Here is a 19,249-nt window from a genome sequence, read left to right on the forward strand (position 1 = left end):
CTTCTTAGTTGCTCTGAGCTTGTCTGTGTCTGTCCTGTAATATATCACTGTGTTATCCGCTGCTGTAACACTCATTGTCCCCATGTAAAGGATTATCCTGTCTGTGGTGTTACATAGGACTGCCGGTGACATCTACTACATTACCTGTATATAGAGAGCTATCACTGTGTTATCTGTGGTGTTACATAGGACTGCCGGTGACATCTACTACATTACCTGTATATAGAGAGCTATCACTGTGTTATCTGTGGTGTTACATGGGACTGCCGGTGACATCTACTACATTACCTGTACTCAGAGAGTTATCACTGTGTTATCTGTGGTGTTACATAGGACTGCCGGTGACATCTACTACATTACCTGTATATAGAGAGTTATCACTGTGTTATCTGTGGTGTTACATGGGACTGCCGGTGACATCTACTACATTACCTGTACTCAGAGAGTTATCACTGTGTTATCTGTGGTGTTACATGGGACTGCCAGTGACATCTACTACATTACCTGTATATAGAGAGTTATCACTGTGTTATCTGTGGTGTTACATAGGACTGCCGGTGACATCTACTACATTACCTGTACTCAGAGAGTTATCACTGTGTTATCTGTGGTTTTACACAGGACTGCCGGTGACATCTACTACATTACCTGTATATAGAGAGAGTTATCACTGTGTTATCTGTGCTGTTACATAGGACTGCCGGTGACATCTACTACATTACCTGTATATAGAGAGTTATCACTGTGTTATCTGTGGTGTTACATGGGACTGCCGGTGACATCTACTACATTACCTGTATATAGAGAGTTATCACTGTGTTATCTGTGCTGTTACATGGGACTGCCGGTGACATCTACTACATTACCTGTATATAGAGAGCTATCACTGTGTTATCTGTGGTGTTACATGGGACTGCCGGTGACATCTACTACATTACCTGTATATAGAGAGTTATCACTGTGTTATCTGTGGTGTTACATAGGACTGCCGGTGACATCTACTACATTACCTGTATATAGAGAGTTATCACTGTGTTATCTGTGCTGTTACATGGGACTGCCGGTGACATCTACTACATTACCTGTATATAGAGAGCTATCACTGTGTTATCTGTGGTGTTACATGGGACTGCCGGTGACATCTACTACATTACCTGTATATAGAGAGTTATCACTGTGTTATCTGTGGTGTTACATGGGACTGCCGGTGACATCTACTACATTACCTGTATATAGAGAGTTATCACTGTGTTATCTGTGGTGTTACATGGGACTGCCGGTGACACCTACTACATTACCTGTATATAGAGAGTTATCACTGTGTTATCTGTGGTGTTACATAGGACTGCCGGTGACATCTACTACATTACCTGTATATAGAGAGTTATCACTGTGTTATCTGTGGTGTTACATAGGACTGCCGGTGACATCTACTACATTACCTGTATATAGAGAGTGATCACTGTGTTATCTGTGGTGTTACATAGGACTGCCGGTGACATCTACTACATTACCTGTATATAGAGAGTTATCACTGTGTTATCTGTAGTGTTACATAGGACTGCCGGTGACATCTACTACATTACCTGTATATAGAGAGTTATCACTGTGTTATCTGTGCTGTTACACGGGACTGCCGGTGACATCTACTACATTACCTGTATATAGAGAGTTATCACTGTGTTATCTGTGGTGTTACATAGGACTGCCGGTGACATCTACTACATTACCTGTACTCAGAGAGTTATCACTGTGTTATCTGTGGTGTTACATAGGACTGCCGGTGACATCTACTACATTACCTGTATATAGAGAGTTATCACTGTGTTATCTGTAGTGTTACATAGGACTGCCGGTGACATCTACTACATTACCTGTATATAGAGAGTTATCACTGTGTTATCTGTGCTGTTACATGGGACTGCCGGTGACACCTACTACATTACCTGTATATAGAGAGTTATCACTGTGTTATCTGTGGTGTTACATGGGACTGCCGGTTACATCTACTACATTACCTGTATATAGAGTTATCACTGTGTTATCTGTGTGTTACATAGGACTGCCGGTGACATCTACTACATTACCTGTATATAGAGAGTTATCACTGTGTTATCTGTAGTGTTACAAAGGACTGCCGGTGACACCTACTACATTACCTGTATATAGAGAGTTATCACTGTGTTATCTGTAGTGTTACATGGGACTGCCGGTGACATCTACTACATTACCTGTATATAGAGAGTTATCACTGTGTTATCTGTGCTGTTACATGGGACTGCCGGTGACACCTACTACATTACCTGTATATAGAGAGTTATCACTGTGTTATCTGTGGTGTTACATGGGACTGCCGGTTACATCTACTACATTACCTGTATATAGAGAGTTATCACTGTGTTATCTGTGTGTTACATAGGACTGCCGGTGACATCTACTACATTACCTGTATATAGAGAGTTATCACTGTGTTATCTGTGGTGTTACATAGGACTGCCGGTGACATCTACTACATTACCTGTATATAGAGAGTTATCACTGTGTTATCTGTGGTGTTACATAGGACTGCCGGTGACATCTACTACATTACCTGTATATAGAGAGCTATCACTGTGTTATCTGTGGTGTTACATAGGACTGCCGGTGACATCTACTACATTACCTGTATATAGAGAGTTATCACTGTTATCTGTGGTGTTACATGGGACTGCCGGTGACATCTACTACATTACCTGTATATAGAGAGTTATCACTGTGTTATCTGTGGTGTTACATAGGACTGCCGGTGACACCTACTACATTACCTGTATATAGAGAGTTATCACTGTGTTATCTGTAGTGTTACATGGGACTGCCGGTGACATCTACTACATTACCTGTATATAGAGAGTTATCACTGTGTTATCTGTGCTGTTACATGGGACTGCCGGTGACACCTACTACATTACCTGTATATAGAGAGTTATCACTGTGTTATCTGTGGTGTTACATGGGACTGCCGGTTACATCTACTACATTACCTGTATATAGAGAGTTATCACTGTGTTATCTGTGGTGTTACATAGGACTGCCGGTGACATCTACTACATTACCTGTATATAGAGAGTTATCACTGTGTTATCTGTGGTGTTACATAGGACTGCCGGTGACACCTACTACATTACCTGTATATAGAGAGTTATCACTGTGTTATCTGTGGTGTTACATGGGACTGCCGGTTACATCTACTACATTACCTGTATATAGAGAGTTATCACTGTGTTATCTGTGGTGTTACATAGGACTGCCGGTGACACCTACTACATTACCTGTATATAGAGAGTTATCACTGTGTTATCTGTAGTGTTACATGGGACTGCCGGTGACATCTACTACATTACCTGTATATAGAGAGTTATCACTGTGTTATCTGTGCTGTTACATGGGACTGCCGGTGACACCTACTACATTACCTGTATATAGAGAGTTATCACTGTGTTATCTGTGGTGTTACATGGGACTGCCGGTGACATCTACTACATTACCTGTATATAGAGAGTTATCACTGTGTTATCTGTGGTGTTACATAGGACTGCCGGTGACATCTACTACATTACCTGTACTCAGAGAGTTATCACTGTGTTATCTGTGGTGTTACATAGGACTGCCGGTGACATCTACTACATTACCTGTATATAGAGAGCTATCACTGTGTTATCTGTGGTGTTACATAGGACTGCCGGTGACATCTACTACATTACCTGTATATAGAGAGTTATCACTGTTATCTGTGGTGTTACATGGGACTGCCGGTGACATCTACTACATTACCTGTATATAGAGAGTTATCACTGTGTTATCTGTGGTGTTACATGGGACTGCCGGTGACATCTACTACATTACCTGTATATAGAGAGTTATCACTGTGTTATCTGTGGTGTTACATGGGACTGCCGGTGACATCTACTACATTACCTGTATATAGAGAGTTATCACAGTTATCTGTGGTGTTACATGGGACTGCCGGTGACATCTACTACATTACCTGTATATAGAGAGTTATCACTGTGTTATCTGTGGTGTTACATGGGACTGCCGGTGACATCTACTACATTACCTGTATATAGAGAGTTATCACAGTGTTATCTGTGGTGTTACATGGGACTGCCGGTGACATCTACTACATTACCTGTATATAGAGAGTTATCACTGTGTTATCTGTGGTGTTACATGGGACTGCCGGTGACATCTACTACATTACCTGTATATAGAGAGTTATCACTGTGTTATCTGTGGTGTTACATGGGACTGCCGGTGACATCTACTACATTACCTGTATATAGAGAGTTATCACTGTGTTATCTGTGGTGTTACATGGGACTGCCGGTGACATCTACTACATTACCTGTATATAGAGAGTTATCACTGTGTTATCTGTGGTGTTACATGGGACTGCCGGTGACATCTACTACATTACCTGTATATAGAGAGTTATCACTGTGTTATCTGTGGTGTTACATGGGACTGCCGGTGACACCTACTACATTACCTGTATATAGAGAGTTATCACTGTGTTATCTGTGGTGTTACATGGGACTGCCGGTGACACCTACTACATTACCTGTATATAGAGAGTTATCACTGTGTTATCTGTGGTGTTACATAGGACTGCCGGTGACATCTACTACATTACCTGTATATAAAGAGTTATCACTGTGTTATCTGTGGTGTTACATAGGACTGCCGGTGACATCTACTACATTACCTGTATATAGAGAGTTATCACTGTGTTATCTGTGGTGTTACATGGGACTGCCGGTGACACCTACTACATTACCTGTATATAGAGAGTTATCACTGTGTTATCTGTGGTGTTACATGGGACTGCCGGTGACATCTACTACATTACCTGTATATAAAGAGTTATCACTGTGTTATCTGTGGTGTTACATGGGACTGCCGGTGACATCTACTACATTACCTGTATATAGAGAGTTATCACTGTGTTATCTGTGGTGTTACATGGGACTGCCGGTGACATCTACTACATTACCTGTATATAGAGAGTTATCACTGTGTTATCTGTGGTGTTACATGGGACTGCCGGTGACACCTACTACATTACCTGTATATAGAGAGTTATCACTGTGTTATCTGTGGTGTTACATGGGACTGCCGGTGACACCTACTACATTACCTGTATATAGAGAGTTATCACTGTGTTATCTGTGGTGTTACATGGGACTGCCGGTGACATCTACTACATTACCTGTATATAGAGAGTTATCACTGTGTTATCTGTGGTGTTACATGGGACTGCCGGTGACATCTACTACATTACCTGTATATAGAGAGTTATCACTGTGTTATCTGTGGTGTTACATGGGACTGCCGGTTACATCTACTACATTACCTGTATATAGAGAGTTATCACTGTGTTATCTGTGGTGTTACAAAGGACTGCCGGTGACATCTACTACATTACCTGTATATAGAGAGTTATCACTGTGTTATCTGTGGTGTTACATAGGACTGCCGGTGACATCTACTACATTACCTGTATATAGAGAGTTATCACTGTGTTATCTGTGTGTTACATAGGACTGCCGGTGACATCTACTACATTACCTGTATATAGAGAGTTATCACTGTGTTATCTGTGGTGTTACATAGGACTGCCGGTGACATCTACTACATTACCTGTATATAGAGAGTTATCACTGTGTTATCTGTGGTGTTACATGGGACTGCCGGTGACATCTACTACATTACCTGTATATAGAGAGTTATCACTGTGTTATCTGTGGTGTTACATGGGACTGCCGGTGACATCTACTGCATTACCTGTATATAGAGAGTGATCACTGTGTTATCTGTGGTGTTACATGGGACTGCCGGTGACAGCTACTACATTACCTGTATATAGAGAGTTATCACTGTGTTATCTGTGGTGTTACATAGGACTGCCGGTGACATCTACTACATTACCTGTATATAGAGAGTATCACTGTGTTATCTGTGGTGTTACATAGGACTGCCGGTGTTATCTGTGGTGTTACATAGGACTGCCGGTGTTATCTGTGGTGTTACATAGGACTGCATTATTAGACTCTTCTCATTTTATTGTAGTCAGTCACATGTTGGGTTGCAGTCGGTTATTATTACCCCGGAGGCCAGCTCATCTGCCGGCCACCGATGACATGTAAATGGAGATGATAGACGGATTGCGCCCCCTGCTGGCCATCATTGACAACTGTAAGGAGAAGAGAACCAGTGATGGAGACCATATAAATTATATGGAGCCCCCCCCCCCCCCCCGTTGTGTGTGTGTGTGTATATGAGATGTGTGTAATATATACTGTGAGGAGGTGACAGGCAGAGTGCTGGGGTCCCGCAATATCTCCCCCAGGATCTGGAGGAGCCTCAGCTCGGGGGCAGGTCTGGAGGAGCCTCAGCACGGGGGCAGGTCTGGAGGAGCCTCAGCACGGGGGCAGGTCTGGAGGAGCCTCAGCACGGGGGCAGATCTGGAGGAGCCTCAGCTCGGGGGCAGATCTGGAGGAGCCTCAGCTCGGGGGCAGATCTGGAGGAGCCTCAGCACGGGGGCAGATCTGGAGGAGCCTCAGCACGGGGGCAGATCTGGAGGAGCCTCAGCACGGGGGCAGGTCTGGAGGAGCCTCAGCACGGGGGCAGGTCTGGAGGAGCCTCAGCACGGGGGCAGGTCTGGAGGAGCCTCAGCACGGGGGCAGGTCTGGAGGAGCCTCAGCACGGGGGCAGGTCTGGAGGAGCCTCAGCTCGGGGGCAGATCTGGAGGAGCCTCAGCACGGGGGCAGATCTGGAGGAGCCTCAGCTCGGGGGCAGATCTGGAGGAGCCTCAGCACGGGGGCAGATCTGGAGGAGCCTCAGCTCGGGGGCAGATCTGGAGGAGCCTCAGCTCGGGGGCAGATCTGGAGGAGCCTCAGCACGGGGGCAGATCTGGAGGAGCCTCAGCACGGGGGCAGATCTTGGAGTCATTACTGACCCATAAAGGCTGCAGCTCCTACATTGCAGGGCAGTTCTATGAGGTGAGAGGAGGCGCCGGGTCTGTCCTGTAACCCTGAGTCCGGTGACACTATACTGCTCCTGTTGTGTCTATGTGGCTGGCAGTAAGCCCCATGTATGGTTAGGTTATCTGTTCCAGTTAGTGGCTCAGACGAGCAGGATTTATTGTTTTGCTCATTTTGTGCCTGAAGTGAAGGTTTATTTATTGTCCTGTTTTTTCTAAATAAACCAGTTTGCTGCATTTTGTGTCCCTTTCTCGGACTGTTTAGGTCGGCACCACTGCTACTACCCAGCCACCTCCCCACTACATCTATCTCTGTGTGTAGTTGCGTGTGTGTGTGTGTATACATATATATATATATATATATATATATATATATATATGTACAGTATATGTGTGTGTGTATATATATGTGTGTGCATACATACATACATATATATATATATATATATATATATATATACACGCACGCCTACTCACCGATCCTGTAGCCATCAGTCAGACCTTCTTTTTGTGCCAGTTGCGCGGCCGTGACCAACAGATGACCGAGGAGCTGGACCAATGGAAAGCAGAGAATGACTCTCACAGGCAGGTGAATGATGGGAGTTGTAGTAGCAGATGGATGACATCTAGTCCGGGCTCAGCGGTATACATGGTAGGGGTCAGCAATCGGGGGGGTGGGGGGTGGAGGGGGGGTTATAGAGATAGACAGGGGGGGGAGGGGTCATATCCAGTACATTGGAGGGTCAGTTGTCGCCCACTTACCTCCTTGTCGCCCACAGTTACTTGACTTATTCTGGGAATCAGAAGTTTTGGAATCACAAGAAAATGAACGGGCGCCTGAGGAGAAACATCCCGAAATGCCAAACACTGAAAGAGAAGGGAGAGGTCAGTGGGACGTACACACACACACACACACACACACACACATACACAGGGAGCACGTACACATATATACAGAGAGCACACACACACATACATACATATGGAGCACATACACATATACAGAGAGCGCATACACATACACAGGGAGCACGTACACATATATACAGAGAGCACACACACACATACATACATATGGAGCACGTATACATATACAGAGAGCGCATACACATATACAGGGAGCACGTACACACATATACAGAGACCGCATACACATACAGGGAGCGTGTACACACACACGCATACATACATATGGAGCACGTACACATATACAGAGAGCGCATACACATACACAGGGAGCACGTACACATATATACAGAGAGCACACACACACATACATACATATGGAGCACATACACATATACAGAGAGCGCATACACATACACAGGGAGCACGTACACATATATACAGAGAGCACATACACAGGGAGCACGTACACATATATACAGAGAGCACACACACACATACATACATATGGAGCACATACACATATACAGAGAGCGCATACACATACACAGGGAGCACGTACACACATATACAGAGAGCACATACACAGGGAGCACGTACACATATATACAGAGAGCACACACACACATACATACATATGGAGCACATACACATATACAGAGAGCGCATACACATACACAGGGAGCACGTACACACATATACAGAGAGCACATACACAGGGAGCACGTACACATATATACAGAGAGCACACACACACATACATACATATGGAGCACATACACATATACAGAGAGCGCATACACATACACAGGGAGCACGTACACATATATACAGAGAGCACACACACACATACATACATACATATGGAGCACGTATACATATACAGAGAGCGCATACACATATACAGGGAGCACGTACACACATATACAGAGACCGCATACACATACAGGGAGCGTGTACACACACATACATACATATGGAGCACGTACACATATACAGAGAGCGCATACACATATATACAGAGAGCACATACACAGGGAGCACGTACACATATATACAGAGAGCACACACACACATACATACATATGGAGCACATACACATATACAGAGAGCGCATACACATACACAGGGAGCACGTACACACATATACAGAGAGCACATACACAGGGAGCACGTACACATATATACAGAGAGCGCATACACATACAGGGAGCGTGTACACACACACACATACATACATATGGAGCACGTACACATATACAGAGAGCGCATACACATACACAGGGAGCACGTACACACATATACAGAGAGCACATACACGGAGCACGAACACATATATACACAGAGAGCACACACACACATACATACATATGGAGCACGTACACATATACAGAGAGCGCATACACATACACAGGGAGCACGTACACACATATACAGAGAGCACATACACAGGGAGCACGTACACATATATACAGAGAGCACATACACATATACAGGGAGTGTGTACACACATATACAGAGACCGCATACAAATACAGGGAGCGTGTACACACACACACATACATACATACGGAGCACACCCACACATACACAGGGAGCTCGTACACACATATACAGAGAGCGCATACACACATACACAGGGAGCACGTACACACACACATACATACATATGGAGCACACACACACATACATACATATGGAGCACACACAGCGTATACACATACACAGGGAGCACATACACATATATACAGAGAGCACATACACACATACAGGGAGCACGTACACACATATACAGGGAGCGTGTACACACATACAGAGAGCACACACATACATGGAGCATGTACACACATATACAGAGAGCGCATACACATATACAGGGAGCGTGTACACACACACACACACATACATACATACGGAGCACACCCACACATACACAGGGAGCTCGTACACACATATACAGAGAGAGCATACACACATACACAGGGAGCACGTACACACATATACAGAGAGCGCATACACACATACAGGGAGCACGTACACACACATACATATGGAGCGCACACACACATACACAGGGAGCACATACACACATACAGGGAGCGTGTACACACACACATACATACATATGGAGCACACACACATACACAGGGAGCACGTACACACATATACAGAGAGCGCATACACACATACAGGGAGCACGTACACACACATACATACATATGGAGCACACACACATACACAGGGAGCACATACACACACATACAGCGAGCGTGTACACACACATACATACATATGGAGCACACACCCACACATACACAGGGAGCACATACACACATATACAGAGAGAGCATACACACATACAGGGAGCGTGTACACACACATACATACATACATATGGAGCACACACACATATACACAGGGAGCACGTACACATATACAGAGAGAGCATACACACATACAGGGAGCGTGTACACACACATACATACATATGGAGCACACACACATATACACAGGGAGCACGTACACACACATACATACATATATACATATGGAGCACATACCCACACATACACAGGGAGCACGTACACACATATACAGAGAGCGCGTACACACATATACAGGGAGCGTGTACACACACATACATACATATGGAGCACACACCCACACATACACAGGGAGCACATACACACATATACAGAGAGAGCATACACACATACAGGGAGCGTGTACACACATACATACATGCATACATACATACATATGGAGCACACACACATATACACAGGGAGCACGTACACATATACAGAGAGAGCATACACACATACAGGGAGCGTGTACACACACATACATACATACATATGGAGCACACACACATATACACAGGGAGCACGTACACATATACAGAGAGCGCATACACACATACAGGGAGCGTGTACACACACACATACATACGGAGCACACACCCACACATATACAGAGAGCGCATACACACATACAGGGAGCGTGTACACACACACATACATACATATGGAGCACACACCCACACATATACAGAGAGCGCATACACACATACAGGTAGCGTGTACATACATACATACATACATATGGAGCGCGCACACACACACACATACACAGGGAGCACGTACACACATATACAGAGAGCGTGTACACACACACATGCATACATATGGAGCACACACACACATACACAGGGAGCACGTACACACATATACAGACAGCGCATACACATACACAGGGAGCACATACACACACACATACATGCATACAGAGCACATACCCACACATACACAGGGAGCATGTACACACATATACAGAGAGCGCATACACACATACAGGGAGCGTGTACACACACACACATACATACATACATACATATGGAGCACACACCCACACATACACATACACAGGGAGCACGTACACACATATACAGAGAGCGCATACACATACACAGGGAGCGTGTACACACATATACAGAGAGCGCATACACATAAAGGGAGCGTGTACACACACACATACATATGGAGCACACACACACAGCGTATACACATACACAGGGAGCACATACACACACACACAGAGCGTGTACACACACACAGACATGCACACACCCACACATACACAGACCGTGTACACAAACACACACCCACGGAGTGTACGTATATACACACATACACAGGGAGCACATACACACATATACAGAGAGCGCATACACATATACAGGGAGCGTGTACACACACATACACACATACATACTGTCACGGAGCAAAGGTAGTCCTTCCTCCGGAGGATATCTTGAATCAACACGGACACAAGAGGTCGGGAGACAACAGCAATTTATTGTAATCCACAAAGTTAGTAGCCGGCGGCGGTCACATCAACCGTAATAACAATAAGTCCACAGAAGTCACAATCCAATGATAGCTTTGGTTCCTTGGTCCTGTAACTATATCCTGGCTCTCTGCAGAGCTGTGCACAGGCCGGCTAACACATACTAACTGCTAGCTATATACTATATACTAAGACTGTTACACCTATATCTGTGGGTGGGAAGGGCTGAGTCACAGATCCTTCCCCCCTCACCTATACCAAGGAGAGCAGACTCCCTGTCTACTATGGACAATGCACCATCCAACATCTTCTTGGAGACACTGATCAGATTATCTCCACCCATTGTCCTCACTAGTTAGAGGGATTTGCATACAATGTGCTAACACACTAGACCCGAATCAGCCAACTACACATTGATGTATACAACAGGTTAGAGAATACATTCCACATGAAATATATATTACACATTGCCTATAGTATAGACTCTAAACACCCCGCGACACATACATACATACATATGGAGCACACACAGGGAGCACGTACACACATATACAGGGAGCGTATACACATATACAGGGAGCGTGTACACAAACACACATGCACACACCCACGGAGTGTACGTATATACACACACACACATACACAGGGAGCACGTACACACATATACAGAGAGCGTATACACATATACAGGGAGCGTGTACACACACACATACATACATATGGAGCGCACACACACACACAGCGTATACACCCACACATACACGGGGAGCATGTATACACACACACACTGAGTGTACATACAAACACATACACAGGGAGCATGTACACACATATACAGGGAGCGTGTACACACACACATACATACATACATACATATGGAGCACACACACACATACACAGGGAGCACGTACACACATACAGAGAGCGTGTACACACACATACATACATACTTATGGAGCGCACACACACACACACACACAGCGTATACACCCACACATACACGGGGAGCATGTATACACACACACACTGAGTGTACATACGAACACATACACAGGGAGCACGTACACACATATACAGAGAGCGCATACACACATACAGGGAGCGTGTATACACACACATACATACATACATATGGAGCACACACCCACACATACACAGGGAGCACGTACACACACATACATACATATATACATATGGAGCACATACCCACACATACACAGGGAGCACGTACACACATATACAGAGAGCGCGTACACACATATACAGGGAGCGCGTACACACATATACAGAGAGCGCATACACATACAGGGAGCGTGTACACACATACATATATACATATGGAGCACATACCCACACATACACAGGGAGCATGTACACACATATACAGAGAGCGCATACACATATACAGGGAGCGTGTACACACACACACACATACATACATATGGAGCACACACACACACACAGTGTATACACCCACACATACACAGGGAGCATGTACATACACGGGGAGCATGTATACAAACACACACACACTGAGTGTAGATACGAACACATACATGTACACACAGGGAGCGTGTATACACACAGCTGTCCGCTCACTACCTGCTCATCCTCATAGATGATATCTGCAGGAAGGCTCCGATCCAGGATACGGGAGAAGATGGTGGGGGAGGTGCCCTGTCCTGCCGCTGATCGCTGCGCCCGCTGCACCTCGTCACTGGCACAATAAGCTCGCTGAGAAGGCAAGTGGTGAAAATGAAAACCAGCTAGGAAATGGCATCCCCGAACAAGGGGGAGGGGCTGTTTTATTCCATACACATTGCCTGGCAAAGGGGGGTGTAATGTATCCAAAAAAAGAAAGACATGGAACGTACATCCCAATCTTATACATTGATCTAGTGCTGGGGGAGGGGGTGTAATGCAGCCCCCACCTCTTACTGTGTATGAGGGAGGGGGACGATAAATCAGTCTTCAGTCTTTTGGGGTAATTCTGTCCCCAAGGCCACCTGGCACACTCAGCACTACATCGAAACATTGGACATGGCACTGGAAAACCGTAACACTGGCAGTACACACTCACTATACTGTGTCACTGCCTCGTGTATAGTGCCACGTGTTACGGTGTAATGCCAGTATTACAGTATAATGCTGTGTGTGTCAGGACTATGTGAGTAGTGCCAGTGTTACGGTGTAATGCTGTGTGTGTCAGGACTATGTGAGTAGTGCCAGTGTTACGGTGTAATGCTGAGTGTGCCGGTGCCACGTTTGTAATGCCAGTGTTACGGTGTAATGCTGAGTGTGCCAGTGCCTCGTGTGTAGAGCCAGTGTTACGGTGTAATGCCAGTATTACAGTATAATGCTGTGTGTGTCAGGACTATGTGAGTAGTGCCAGTGTTACGGTGTAATGCTGTGTGTGTCAGGACTATGTGAGTAGTGCCAGTGTTACGGTGTAATGCTGTGTGTGTCAGGACTATGTGAGTAGTGCCAGTGTTACGGTGTAATGCTGAGTGTGCCGGTGCCACGTTTGTAATGCCAGTGTTACGGTGTAATGCTGAGTGTGCCAGTGCCTCGTGTGTAGAGCCAGTGTTACGGTGTAATGCTGTGTGTGTCAGGACTATGTGTGTAATGCCAGTGTTACGCTATAATGCTGAGTGTGCCAGTGCCATGTGTGTAATGCCAGTGTTACGGTATAATGCTTTGTGAGTCAGGGCAATGTGTGTAATGCCAGTGTTACGGTGTAATGCTGAGTGTGCCAGTGCCACGTGTGTAATGGCAGTGTTACGGTGTAATGCTGAGTGTGCCAGTGCCTCGTGTGTAGAGCCAGTGTTACGGTGTAATGCTGTGTGTGTCAGGACTATGTGTGTAATGCCAGTGTTACGCTATAATGCTGAGTGTGCCGGTGCCAGGTGTGTAGAGCCAGTGTTACGGTGTAATGCTGAGTGTGCCAGTGCCTCGTGTGTAGAGCCAGTGTTACGGTGTAATGCTGAGTGTGCCGGTGCCTCGTGTGTAGAGCCAGTGTTACGGTGTAATGCTGAGTGTGCCGCTGCCACGTGTGTAATGCCAGTGTTACGGTGTAATGCTGAGTGTGCCGGTGCCTCGTGTGTAGAGCCAGTGTTACGGTGTAATGCTGAGTGTGCCGCTGCCACGTGTGTAATGCCAGTGTTACGGTGTAATGCTGAGTGTGCCAGTGCCTCGTGTGTAGAGCCAGTGTTACGGTGTAATGCTGAGTGTACCGGTGCCTCGTGTGTAGAGCCAGTGTTACGTGTGTAATGGCAGTGTTACGGTATAATGCTTTGTGTGTCAGGGCTATGTGTGTAATGCCAGTGTTACGGTGTAATGCTGAGTGTGCCAGTGCCACGTGTGTAATGGCAGTGTTACGGTGTAATGCTGTGTGTGTGTCAGTGCCTCGTGTGTAGAGCCAGTGTTACGGTGTAATGTTGAGTGTGCCAGTGCCATGTGTGTAATGCCAGTGTTACGGTATAATGCTTTGTGTGTCAGGGCTATGTGTGTAATGCCAGTGTTACGGTGTAATGCTGAGTGTGCCAGTGCCACGTGTGTAATGGCAGTGTTACGGTGTAATGCTGTGTGTGCCAGTGCCTCGTGTGTAGAGCCAGTGTTACGGTGTAATGTTGAGTGTGCCAGTGCCATGTGTGTAATGCCAGTGTTACGGTATAATGCTTTGTGTGTCAGGGCTATGTGTGTAATGCCAGTGTTACGGTGTAATGCTGAGTGTGCCAGTGCCACGTGTGTAATGGCAGTGTTACGGTGTAATGCTGTGTGTGCCAGTGCCTCGTGTGTAGAGCCAGTGTTACGGTGTAATGCTGAGTGTGCCGGTGCCTCGTGTGTAGAGCCAGTGTTACGGTGTAATGCTGAGTGTGCCGCTGCCACGTGTGTAATGCCAGTGTTACGGTGTAATGCTGAGTGTACCGGTGCCTCGTGTGTAGAGCCAGTGTTACGTGTGTAATGGCAGTGTTTCGGTATAATGCTTTGTGTGTCAGGGCTATGTGTGTAATGCCAGTGTTACGGTGTAATGCTGAGTGTGCCAGTGCCACGTGTGTAATGGCAGTGTTACGGTGTAATGCTGTGTGTGCCAGTGCCTCGTGTGTAATGCCAGTGTTACGGTATAATGCTGTGTGTGCCAGTGCCTCGTGTGTAGAGCCAGTGTTACGGTATAATGCTTTGTGTGTCAGGGCTATGTGTGTAATGCCAGTGTTACGCTATAATGCTGAGTGTGCCAGTGCCTCGTGTGTAGAGCCAGTGTTACGGTATAATGCTTTGTGTGTCAGGGCTATGTGTGTAATGCCAGTGTTACGCTATAATGCTGAGTGTGCCAGTGCCTCGTGTGTAGAGCCAGTGTTACGGCGTAATGCTGAGTGTGCCGCTGCCACGTGTGTAATGCCAGTGTTACGGTGTAATGCTGAGTGTACCGGTGCCTCGTGTGTAGAGCCAGTGTTATGTGTGTAATGGCAGTGTTACGGTGTAATGCTGTGTGTGCCGGTGCCACGTCTGTAGAGCCAGTGTTACGGTGTAATGCTGAGTGTGCCGGTGCCTCGTGTGTAGAGCCAGTGTTACGGTGTAATGTTGAGTGTGCCAGTGCCATGTGTGTAATGCCAGTGTTACGGTATAATGCTTTGTGAGTCAGGGCAATGTGTGTAATGCCAGTGTTACGGTGTAATGCTGAGTGTGCCAGTGCCACGTGTGTAATGGCAGTGTTACGGTGTAATGCTGAGTGTGCCAGTGCCTCGTGTGTAGAGCCAGTGTTACGGTGTAATGCTGTGTGTGTCAGGACTATGTGTGTAATGCCAGTGTTACGCTATAATGCTGAGTGTGCCGGTGCCAGGTGTGTAGAGCCAGTGTTACGGTGTAATGCTGAGTGTGCCAGTGCCTCGTGTGTAGAGCCAGTGTTACGGTGTAATGCTGAGTGTGCCGGTGCCTCGTGTGTAGAGCCAGTGTTACGGTGTAATGCTGAGTGTGCCGCTGCCACGTGTGTAATGCCAGTGTTACGGTGTAATGCTGAGTGTGCCAGTGCCTCGTGTGTAGAGCCAGTGTTACGGTGTAATGCTGAGTGTACCGGTGCCTCGTGTGTAGAGCCAGTGTTACGTGTGTAATGGCAGTGTTACGGTATAATGCTTTGTGTGTCAGGGCTATGTGTGTAATGCCAATGTTACGGTGTAATGCTGAGTGTGTCAGTGCCACGTGTGTAATGGCAGTGTTACGGTGTAATGCTGTGTGTGTCAGTGCCTCGTGTGTAGAGCCAGTGTTACGGTGTAATGTTGAGTGTGCCAGTGCCATGTGTGTAATGCCAGTGTTACGGTATAATGCTTTGTGTGTCAGGGCTATGTGTGTAATGCCAGTGTTACGGTGTAATGCTGAGTGTGCCAGTGCCACGTGTGTAATGGCAGTGTTACGGTGTAATGCTGTGTGTGCCAGTGCCTCGTGTGTAGAGCCAGTGTTACGGTGTAATGTTGAGTGTGCCAGTGCCATGTGTGTAATGCCAGTGTTACGGTATAATGCTTTGTGTGTCAGGGCTATGTGTGTAATGCCAGTGTTACGGTGTAATGCTGAGTGTGCCAGTGCCACGTGTGTAATGGCAGTGTTACGGTGTAATGCTGTGTGTGCCAGTGCCTCGTGTGTAGAGCCAGTGTTACGGTGTAATGCTGAGTGTGCCGCTGCCACGTGTGTAATGCCAGTGTTACGGTGTAATGCTGAGTGTACCGGTGCCTCGTGTGTAGAGCCAGTGTTACGTGTGTAATGGCAGTGTTTCGGTATAATGCTTTGTGTGTCAGGGCTATGTGTGTAATGCCAGTGTTACGGTGTAATGCTGAGTGTGCCAGTGCCACGTGTGTAATGGCAGTGTTACGGTGTAATGCTGAGTGTGCCAATGCCACGTGTGTAATGCCAGTGTTACGGTGTAATGCTGTGTGTGCCAGTGCCTCGTGTGTAGAGCCAGTGTTACGGTATAATGCTTTGTGTGTCAGGGCTATGTGTGTAATGCCAGTGTTACGGTGTAATGCTGAGTGTGCCGGTGCCTCGTGTGTAATGCCAGTGTTACGGTGTAATGCTGTGTGTGTCCGGGCTATGTGTGTAATGGCAGTGTTACGGTGTAATGCTGAGTGTGCCGATGCCTCATGTGTAGAGCCAGTGTTACGCTATAATGCTGAGTGTGCCAGTGCCACGTGTTTAATGGCAGTGTTACGGTGTAATGCTGAGTGTGCCGATGCCTCATGTGTAGAGCCAGTGTTACGCTATAATGCTGAGTGTGCCAGTGCCACGTGTGTAATGCCAGTATTACGGTGTAATGCTGTGTGTGCCAGTGCCTCGTGTGTAGAGCCAGTGTTACGGTATAATGCTTTGTGTGTCAGGGCTATGTGTGTAATGCCAGTGTTACGGTGTAATGCTGTGTGTGCCAGTGCCTCGTGTGTAGAGCCAGTGTTACGGTATAATGCTTTGTGTGCCGGTGCCATGTGTGAAATGCCAGTGTTACGGTGTAATGCTGAGTGTGCCGGTGCCATGTGTGAAATGCCAGTGTTACGGTGTAATGCTGAGTGTGCCGGTGCCATGTGTGTAGAGCCAGTGTTACGGTGTAATGCTGAGTGTGCCGGTGCCATGTGTGAAATGCCAGTGTTACGGTGTAATGCTGAGTGTGCCGGTGCCATGTGTGAAATGCCAGTGTTACAGTGTAATGCTGTGTGTGCCAGTGCCTCGTGTGTAGAGCCAGTGTTACGGTATAATGCTTTGTGTGTCGGTGCCATGTGTGAAATGCCAGTGTTACGGTGTAATGCTGAGTGTGCCGGTGCCATGTGTGAAATGCCAGTGTTACGGTGTAATGCTGAGTGTGCCGGTGCCATGTGTGAAATGCCAGTGTTACGGTGTAATGCTGAGTGTGCCGGTGCCATGTGTGAAATGCCAGTGTTACGGTGTAATGCTGAGTGTGCCGGTGCCATGTGTGTAGAGCCAGTGTTACGGTGTAATGCTGAGTGTGCCGGTGCCATGTGTGAAATGCCAGTGTTACGGTGTAATGCTGAGTGTGCCGGTGCCATGTGTGTAGAGCCAGTGTTACGGTGTAATGCTGAGTGTGCCAGTGCCATGTGTGAAATGCCAGTGTTACAGTGTAATGCTGTGTGTGCCAGTGCCTCGTGTGTAGAGCCAGTGTTACGGTATAATGCTTTGTGTGTCGGTGCCATGTGTGAAATGCCAGTGTTACGGTGTAATGCTGAGTGTGCCGGTGTCATGTGTGAAATGCCAGTGTTACGGTGTAATGCTGAGTGTGCCGGTGCCTCGTGTGTAGAGCCAGTGTTACGGTGTAATGCTGAGTGTGCCGGTGCCATGTGTGTAGAGCCAGTGTTACGGTGTAATGCTGAGTGTGCCAGTGCCATGTGTGAAATGCCAGTGTTACAGTGTAATGCTGTGTGTGCCAGTGCCTCGTGTGTAGAGCCAGTGTTACGGTGTAATGCTGAGTGTGCCGGTGCCATG

The 19,249-nt window shown here is 46.6% G+C and overlaps 1 protein-coding gene across 4 annotated transcripts in view; it reads right to left on the reverse strand.

Annotated features, from left to right (window-relative positions):
• Window positions 1–6,080: 6,080 nt before the first annotated feature.
• The window catches only part of LOC142188967 (putative HIT-like protein Synpcc7942_1390), a 36,896-nt gene continuing 23,727 nt past the window's right edge, over window positions 6,081–19,249 (reverse strand). For all 4 annotated transcript variants that reach the window (XM_075262077.1, XM_075262078.1, XM_075262079.1 and 1 more), the window contains 4 exons: window positions 13,379–13,510; window positions 7,784–7,888; window positions 7,499–7,571; window positions 6,081–6,232 (listed from right to left, as the gene is read on the reverse strand). In XM_075262077.1, the coding sequence (XP_075118178.1) occupies window positions 6,141–6,232; window positions 7,499–7,571; window positions 7,784–7,888; window positions 13,379–13,510 (402 nt within the window). In that variant the 3' untranslated portion in view covers window positions 6,081–6,140. The remainder of the gene's footprint in view (window positions 6,233–7,498; window positions 7,572–7,783; window positions 7,889–13,378; window positions 13,511–19,249) is intronic.

The sequence above is a fragment of the Leptodactylus fuscus genome, unplaced genomic scaffold (genome assembly GCF_031893055.1).
Source record: "Leptodactylus fuscus isolate aLepFus1 unplaced genomic scaffold, aLepFus1.hap2 HAP2_SCAFFOLD_88, whole genome shotgun sequence".
Classification (NCBI taxonomy): domain Eukaryota; kingdom Metazoa; phylum Chordata; class Amphibia; order Anura; family Leptodactylidae; genus Leptodactylus; species Leptodactylus fuscus.